General features: G+C 41.1%; 1 protein-coding gene across 1 annotated transcript in view; it reads left to right on the top strand.

Annotated features, from left to right (window-relative positions):
* LOC114645247 (galanin receptor type 1-like) overlaps nt 1-2,369 on the top strand; it is a 37,456-nt gene extending 35,087 nt beyond the window's left edge. The window contains exon 3 of the mRNA XM_028793119.2: nt 2,040-2,369. Within this exon, the coding sequence (XP_028648952.2) occupies nt 2,040-2,369 (330 nt within the window). The remainder of the gene's footprint in view (nt 1-2,039) is intronic.
* The last annotated feature ends 7,684 nt before the right edge of the window (nt 2,370-10,053 follow it).

Here is a 10,053-nt window from a genome sequence, read left to right as displayed (position 1 = left end):
TGTATATTATATATATATATATAAGACAGCAACACTCATAACAATAACAACACAATTACAGTGACAATCATGTTACGTTATTTTTAAAATGTTTCCTTTTCTTTTTCATAACCTCTTTAACACACTACTTCTCCGCTGCGAAGCGCGAGTATTTTGCTAGTCACCCATAAAAGAATGGAAAGAGTGTGGGGCAACTGTAAATTTGGTAGAACAGGCCATCCACAAAAACTGAGAGAACTCTGAAGGAGTTACAGGTTACAGTTGGTGAGACTGGAAAGACTGTGCAGACAACAACTCTACTACATGTGTTTCACCAATTGCAGCTTTATGGAAACATAGCCAAGAGAAAGCCACTATTAAACAAACATGCACATGGCATCTCAGCTACAGCTTGTCAGAAGGCACATGGGAGACTATGAAGTCAGCTGGAGGAAGATTCTATGGTCTGATGAGACCAAATTGAGCTTTTACATTGCACATTATCAAAAATACACCATCCCCACCATGAAGAATGGTGGTGGCAGCATCATGCCGTGGGGATGCTTTTCTGCAGCAGGCCTTTGAAGGCTTGTGAGGGTTAAAGGAATGCATCAAAATTCTGGAAGAAAACCTGATGTACTGTACAAGAAAGGGAGAAGATTTGTTTTCCAACAAGACTATGACTTCATGCATAAAGCCAAAGCTAGAGAGGAATGGATTAAAAATAAGAATGTCCTGGAGTGACCAAGTCAGAGTCCAGATCTCAGTCTAATGGAGAATTTGTGACTGAACTTGAATGTAGACAAAAGCCAAGCCAAATGACACCTTTTATTGGCTAACTAAATAGATTACAATATGCAAGCTTTCGAGGCAACTCAGGCCCCTTCTTCAGGCAAGATGTAATCAACCTGAAGAAGGGGCCTGAGTTGCGCCAAAAGCTTGAATATTGTAATCTTTTTAGTTAGCCAATAAAAGGTGTCATTTGGCTTGGCTTTTCTATACATTCATAACGGCTAACACGGTACAACACCCTAGTACTACTGACTGAACTTGACAAAGACAGTTCAATGTTGATCTGCATGTGACCTGACAGAACTTGAGCAACTTTGAAAATGGAGGAAAAATGGCAGTGTGCAGATGTGCAAAGCTGATAGAGACAGACAGAGAGACCTGTGCACACAGACTCAAGGCTGTCATGGCAGCAAGAAGGTTCATCTACTAAATACTGAGATGAAGGTGGTGAATACTCATGTCATCAATTATCTTGAGTTTTGTAATTCTAATTGATATAACCCACACTGCAGAGAGATGATGGTGTCTATCGTGGCAGCTTTAGATGCCAAGCAGGGTCTAATTCTGGGCACCAGCTCATTGGGTTCACTCATGCCAACACTTATCAGGGAAATTTGAATCATTAGTTAATCTAACATACAGATCACTGGAGGGCACTCTTTTGACAACCTTTTTACCTCTGTACAGTGACGTGGTATAGGGGTTAACACTTTTTCTTTCTGAATTCAAATATAAATTGGGTCCATTTAGAGCTGTCAAACAACCTAATCTTCTTGTTTTTGGTATATGGAAATAAAACAAAGTACCTGAAGAAAAGCCACATGGATATGGGGATAATGTGGAAACTCTACAAAAACAGTATCCATGCCCAGACCTCATCTGAGGATTTGGTAGCAATGAAGCAACTGTGATAGCAACTATGACACAGAGGAATATTTGAGTAAAGCCAAAACTAAATGCTTTCAAGCTGAAAGGTGCTAATAGTGTTCTACCTGATGACCGATTATAAAGTCAGGGTCACTTGGTGGTTGCTATAAAGCATGACAGGCAGGTATCACATCTGCTTGATATCACATGAGCGACACGCCTCAGTGCTCCCTCTGTGGAATGTCTATAAGACTTATTTATTATGAAACGGTGTGCTAAAATGAAGATCATTTTGTTTGGTTTGCCTACAGAGTTTCACATGAACAGAAGATTCAAGACTTTACTAATTTATATTTTTTTTCTTTTTATATCTCCCTCTGTTTTTCTCTTCTACTCTTTAGACCACACAGACCATACTTGCAGTGGTGGCCATCTTTTCACTTTCTTGGTTTCCTCACCACCTTGTCACCATGTGGGCTAACTTTGGCCAATTTCCCTTAACCGATGCCTCCTTTGCCCTCCGGATTGCTGCCCACTGTCTGGCTTATGGAAATTCTTGCGTCAACCCTCTCATTTATGCCTTTCTGTCAGAGAACTTTCGTCGGGCTTACCGGGATGTGTTCAGGTGCTCCTGGCCCAAAACCCGCTCAGTGGGGGATGTGAACTGTGGGATAGCTGCTGGGCGGTCAGAAAATACGGTGACCACAATGCATTCCAGCACGAACATGTGAGGTCATGAGAGAGGAGATGACCAGGGATGGGATCATATAGAGAGAATGTGGCCTAGGGACTGTGCTAGAAATGAACACAAGGCATGTGTACAATGACAGAATCAGAAATAGAAACAGAAGAGAAGCGTAACTTGAAATGCTGTTTGAAATCCAAAGATCCGGTGTGGTTCAGCAGCACACAAAAGGTAAAAGATGTAAGGCCTCAAAATATAATCACAAAGCAGACTCCATGCCAGCTAGCCCAGAGAAGGGGCCACTCAAAGGCAGCCTGAGGTTCCACTCTACAGGCTGGCTTCAACCTTCACCCAGCTAAATGGGGCTTTGACTTCAGAAGTTCAAAAATGTTTAAGCAATTCCCAAAAAACAATCAAATTACTTACTCACAAGGGAGGGAGATAAACATCAACCCCTGGCTTGTGCAAAAATAGGCTATCAAAGGAATCGTTATAAAATAGGAGTTTATTAACAAAAAAAAAGGAGAAAAATAACAAAATATTCAAAAAGATCAAAAGGCAACCTATAGCAACCAAGTCCCAATACAAAACTAATAACTGAAATACTAAGAAAATAAATAGAAAGACAATATTCATAAAGACACCTGTGAATTCCACCAAATCATGTTTCAATTAATTTAAGGAACTCATTTTCCCTGCCTCACGTTATAGGCTGGGGGAGGTTCCTGATCGGTGAGGCAAAAGTGGCCCCACCTCTTGGGGATCCACCCACAAAATACAAGGAACATTATGAAAACAATTAAACACATAGAAAGCAAACATGCAGTTTATATATATATATATATATATATATATATATATATATATATATATATATATATATATATATAAACTGCTCAAAAAAATTAAAGGAACACTTTGAAAACGGTGGCCAGACAATTCCCCACATCAGTCAATTCCCCACATTCCCAACTCCCCACAATTACAATTCCCCACATCACAATTCCCCACATTGCAATTCCCCACATTGCAATTCCCCACTTCCACAACTCCCCACATTGGGATAATATGGAGTGCACTGAATTAATAATATAATGAAGGAATTCTAAAATGCAAATAGTAGTAATTAATCTCCAAAAGTTTTATTTCATGACAATTTATTGAAATGCATTACTGATTACAAAATACAAGTAACTGATATACACAAATGAACAAATGAGTTTAATACAAAATATGCTTGGTACAAAATAATGAATTAGATAAGGTCCTATTCCATTTGCTAATAATTCCACTGTACAGGTTTATCTTTACTCCCGACTAGGGTAAGTTCGCTACAGACTATCAAACGTGCAAACTGGTGCGCGCGACGCGGAGCACGTAGATACGTTGTAAGGCGCGAGAAGAATTTTATTTGATTTATTTCGTGTTTTTATTTTTACACCATAAGTAGAGTCTATTATTTTTGAGAACTTTAATTTTGGTAATTTAAAAAAGATAAAAATCAAAAATGTTACGTTTTAGCATGTTTTAAGAAAGATTCAAAAAATAATAGAATTCAACTTACCTGTTTCAAATTTTTAAAAGGCAAATTGTATATAAAAATGCATGCTTGGATAATGTATTTTTACATATTTATTAACAAGTAGCGTTTTTAAATAAAATAATGCTCGATGTGGGGAAACGGAGGGCACGCTTTTGTATCATTATATGGACTGTCTTATATAGTACATTAGTCTATGGTTATAATAAATATTATCCCAATGTGGGGAGTTGTGGACGTGGGGAATTGTGAATTTGGGGAATTGCAATGTGGGGAATTGTGATGTGGGGAATTGTAATTGTGGGGAGTTGGGAATGTGGGGAATTGACTAAGGTGGGGAGTTGTCATGGAACCTTTGAAAACACATCAGATCTCAAAGGGAAAAGAAATCCTACTGGATATGGTTCCATGACAACTCCCCACCTTAGTCAATTCCCCACATTCCCAACTCCCCACAATTACAATTCCCCACATCACAATTCCCCACATTGCAATTCCCCAAATTCACAATTCCCCACGTCCACAACTCCCCACATTGGGATAATATTTATTATAACCATAGACTAATGTACTATATAAGACAGTCCATATAATGATACAAAAGCGTGCCCTCCGTTTCCCCACATCGAGCATTATTTTATTTAAAAACGCTACTTGTTAATAAATATGTAAAAATACATTATCCAAGCATGCATTTTTATATACAATTTGCCTTTTAAAAATTTGAAACAGGTAAGTTGAATTCTATTATTTTTTGAATCTTTCTTAAAACATGCTAAAACGTAACATTTTTGATTTTTATCTTTTTTAAATTACCAAAATTAAAGTTCTCAAAAATAATAGACTCTACTTATGGTGTAAAAATAAAAACACGAAATAAATCAAATAAAATTCTTCTCGCGCCTTACAACGTATCTACGTGCTCCGCGTCGCGCGCACCAAGTTTGCACGTTTGATAGTCTGTAGCGAACTTACCCTAGTCGGGAGTAAAGATAAACCTGTACAGTGGAATTATTAGCAAATGGAATAGGACCTTATCTAATTCATTATTTTGTACCAAGCATATTTTGTATTAAACTCATTTGTTCATTTGTGTATATCAGTTACTTGTATTTTGTAATCAGTAATGCATTTCAATAAATTGTCATGAAATAAAACTTTTGGAGATTAATTACTACTATTTGCATTTTAGAATTCCTTCATTATATTATTAATTCAGTGCACTCCATATTATCCCAATGTGGGGAGTTGTGGAAGTGGGGAATTGCAATGTGGGGAATTGCAATGTGGGGAATTGTGATGTGGGGAATTGTAATTGTGGGGAGTTGGGAATGTGGGGAATTGACTGATGTGGGGAATTGTCTGGCCACCACTGGATATCTATACTGATATGAACTGCATAATGTGTTAGGAACAAAAGGATGCCACATCGTTTGATGGAAATTAAAATTATCAACCTACGGGCCTCTTCTTCCAGTGCCTGCTTACTTCAGACCGCCTCCACTCCACTCCAACTCGACTCTCGTCCACTCCTCACCCGACTCCAGTCATCGTTTGCAGGGAGGCGGCCCCTTTTATACATGCCCGGATGAGCTCCAGGTGATTCGTGACACTTCCCCGGACACTCCCCTGTGTGGTGGAAGTGCTGGCTGTGCTCCCGGAAGCCCTTCGGGTGTCCCCAGTCTTCTTCCCCCCAGCACTTCCTGGTGTGGCGGAAGTGCTGGGGGCCCGGGTCCTTCAGAGATGGGGGCGCAGACCACGGGCCCCTACAGGGTTGTGCTTCCAAGCCCTGCACCCGTGGCCCCCAAAGGAACCAGAGCAGTCACCCCCTCATGGTCTGGAGGAGGCATGAGCCCTGCTTCTGTCTTCCCGGGCATCCCGACTGGGTGCCACCCCCAGCCGCATGCCACTAACTATATATATATATATATATCCATCCATTATCCAACCAGCTATATTCTAACTAGAGGGTCACGGGGGCCTGCTCTAGCCAATCCCAGCCAACACAGGGTACAAGGCAGGGAACAAATCCTAGGCAGGGCGCCAGCCCACCGCAGGACGCACACACACACACCAAACACACACTAGGGACAATTTAGAATCGCCAATTCACCTAACCTGCTTATCTTTGGACTGTGGGAGGAAACTGGAGCACCTGGAGGAAACCCACGCAGACACGGGGAGAACATGCAAACTCCATGCAGGGAGAACCCGGGAAGCGAACCCAGGTCTCCTAACTGCGAGGCAGCAGTGCTACCACTGCGCCACCATGCCGCCCATATATATATATATAAAATGCTAAATGTTGGGCCCTGATCTTGGTCATAACTGAAAACTTATAATGTTTCTATTGAAACAAAAAATTTGGGTAGCGGAAACCCCTGTGAAGTTATTGGGGCTCACGTCTTTCTCAAGACAAATTGTTCAAGATGGTGACAGGGCAGAAAGCTAAAGAACCCCAACAACATCTGCTTAGCCATTGAGAGTCTGGCTCATCAACATGGCACACTCACTCCATGCTACAGAATGTAGGGAAGGCAACCCTATAAAACACTGACTCTACATAGAAGTGGGGAAAGGTGACGAGTAAGAAGAAGAAGAAGAGCAGCAATATTAATGGGAAATTAGTGAATAAAAATGACATAAAAATGAAATGTAAACATAATCCAGTGGAAGAACCCTGGCCTAAGCACAACAACACTCATACATCCATCCATCCATTATGCAACCCGCTATATCCTAACTACAGGGTCATGGGGGTCTACTGGAGCCAATCCCAGCCAACACAGGGTGCAAGGCAGGAAACAAACCCCGGGCAGGGTGCCAGCCCATCACATGGTGCGCACACACACACACACACACACACACACACACACACATCCACACACCTAGCACACACTAGGGACAATTTTGAATCGCCAATGCACCTAACCTGCATGTCTTTGGACTGTGGGAGGAAACCGGAGCACCCGGAGGAAACCCACACAGACACGAGGAGAACATGCAAACTCCACGCAGGGAGGAACACTCATATATAGTATATTTAAATATAAAGAAATATGTCCCACTCTGCTCCTGAGAGGAACACATTTCTATATAATTATTTCTATATGATTTAACTGAATTAAGTGAAAGATAAAAGGACACTCTTGAACAACCTACAAATTTGCAATGAGACCAATGAGGCCCCCCAAATAACACAAAAATAAAGACTTATTTATACCAAAATACATACAAAGATAGGTTAAATAATGGTAAGAAAAACAAAAATACATCACAGACAGAAGACCTTGTGGACATAACCAAGTAACACCAGGCTTCCTTCCTCTGATCTCCAGTCTTTCCTGCTGCCAGTTAAACTTTTGTCCAGCTCTTCTCCCAACTCCAGTTTTACTGGGTATCTAATTGGAAGGAGCTTTTAAGTGTTTTTATGAACCCTGTCCAGAGTTATGACCACCTTCTGGGTCCTTAGGGCCTTCACAAACTCCTCTTACAAGATCCAAATGTCCCCTAAATCTTGAGCCCCAGAACACACTTTTGAAGCAGAAATCTTGACAACCTTTAAGTAGAATATGGATGAGATATTAGGACAGCTTAGCTATTAGCTGAAAAAAGGGCTTGATGGTCTGAATGGTCTTCTCTCTTTTGTCAAATTTATTATGGTTGTATGTTATTAGAGGAATAGGCAACCCCCAGCTAGCCTGGTAAACAGAATACATAGCAGAGGTCAGAGATATTGTGTCAGATGCCCCTGATTTCACTATTTAGACTGGAGGTTCTCACCTAAAATATGATAGTTCCCCCAATGTTCTTGCCCCTGGAACAATTACAACCAGACATTCAATGCAGACAAACATCTTGCTGCTCTCTGGTAGTATGCTAGCAAAACTCAAACTTATTTTCTTAGTAATGTCATTGCCAAATAAGGACCAGTCTTGCCATACATAGACCCCAGCTGTCTATACTGGCAGACTGTGTCTGTTATGCATATACTATGTGCATAATACTGTATATCCAGTGCATTCGTAAAGCATTTACAGCGCATCACTTTTTCCACATTTTGTTATGTTACAGCCTTATTCCAAAATGGATTAAATTCATTTTTTTCCTCAGAATTCTACACACAACACCCCATAATGACAACGTGAAAAAAGTTTACTTGAGATTTTTGCAAATTTATTAAAAATAAAAAAATTGAGAAAGCACATGTACATAAGTATTCACAGCCTTTTCAGTGAAGCTCAAAATTGAGCTCAGGTGCATCCTGTTTCTCCTGATCATCCTTGAGATGTTTCTACAGCTTAATTGGAGTCCACCTGTGGTAAATTCAGTTGATTGGACATGATTTGGAAAGGCACACACCTGTCTATATAAGGTCCCATAGTTGACAGTTCATGTCAGAGCAGAAACTAAGCATGAAGTCAAAGGAATTGTCTGTAGACCTCCGAGACAGGATTGTCTCGAGGCACAAATCTGGGGAAGGTTACAGAAAAATTTCTGCTGCTTTGAAGGTCCCAATGAGCACAGTGGCCTCCATCATCCATAAGTGGAAGAAGTTTGAAACCACCAGGACTCTTCCTAGAGCTGGCCGTCCATCTAAACTGAGCGATCGGGGGAGAAGGGCCTTAGTCGGGGAGGTGACCAAGAACCCGATGGTCACTCTGTCAGAGCTCCAGAGGTCCACTGTGGAGAGAGGATAACCTTCCAGAAGGACAATCATCTCTGCAGCAATCCACCAATCAGGCCTGTATGGTAGAGTGGCAAGATGGAAGATACTCTTTAGTAAAAGGCACATGGCAGCCCGCCTGGAGTTTGCCAAAAGGCACCTGAAGGACTCTCAGACCATGAGAAAGAAAATTCTCTGGTCTGATGAGACAAAGATTGAACTCTTTGGTGTGAATGCCAGGTGTCACGTTTGGAGGAAACCAGGCACCACTCATCACCAGGCCAATACCATCCCTACAGTCAAGCATGGTGGTGGCAGCATCATGCTGTGGGGATGTTTTTCAGCGGCAGGGACTGGGAGACTAGTCAGGATAAAGGGAAAGATGACTGCAGCAATGTACAGAGACATCCTGGATGAAAACCTGCTCCAGAGCACTCTTGACCTCAGACTGGGGAGATGGTTCATCTTTCAGCAGGACAACGACCCTAAGCACACAGCCAAGATATCAAAGGAGTGGCTTCAGGACAACTCTGTGAATGTCCTTGAGTGGCCCAGCCAGAGCCCAGACTTGAATCCGATTGAACATCTCTGGAGAGATCTTAAAGTGGCTGTGCACCGACGCTTCCCATCCAACCTGATGGAGCTTGAGAGGTGTTGCAAAGAGGAATGGGCGAAACTGGCCAAGGATAGGTGTGCCAAGCTTGTGGCATCATATTCAACAAGACTTGAGGCTGTAATTGCTGCCAAAGGTGCATCAACAAAGTATTGAGCAAAGGCTGTGAATACTTAACGTACATGGGATTTCTCAGTTTTTTTATTTTTAATAAATTTACAAAATCCTCAAGTAAACTTTTTTCACATTGTCATTATGGGGTGTTGTGTGTAGAATTCTAAGGAAAAAAATGAACTTAATCCATTTTGGAATAAGGCTGTAACATAACAAAATGTGGAAAAAGTGATGCGCTGTGAATACTTTCCGGATGCACTGTATATGTGTGTTTCTGATACAATGTATATTTATCTTTGTTTCATGGTGTGTTAAACTTCTTATCTCATTTTATTTTTCTTTATACATATTTTTAGATTAACAATCATACATTTTGTACAGAAACAATTTCAGACCACACACTTTGACACACTTCCCTCCTCTTCAAAGTAAAGCTCTGCCGATAGAAATCCACTATGCTGTGATCTCTTATCCAATGTAAAAGTCATCTCATTGTCTCACCTCAGTGACTTACCACCAGGAAGACACATCCTTCATTGTTCAAATCAATGGTCTCCCAAGGAGGCTGCATGTGTAACCCGGTCCACTGCGTTTTTCAGTCAGTAAGTCTTCTTCTTGAGCAGTGTGGCCCCCTAGTGGCTAAAGTGATTGACTGTACTGTATAGGGCAAGGCTGCTTATTTGATCCTCATTTGAATGAAGGCCCAAGGCTGTAACTGTTGAAATCAACTGTAAAAACAATTGAACTGATGTTGCTCAGTAAGAAAAGATGCTACTTACAATAAATTATGTTTGTTG

The sequence above is a fragment of the Erpetoichthys calabaricus genome, chromosome 2, assembly GCF_900747795.2.
Source record: "Erpetoichthys calabaricus chromosome 2, fErpCal1.3, whole genome shotgun sequence".
Lineage (NCBI taxonomy): Eukaryota > Metazoa > Chordata > Cladistia > Polypteriformes > Polypteridae > Erpetoichthys > Erpetoichthys calabaricus.
This window is presented reverse-complemented; position numbering and strand designations above follow the sequence as displayed.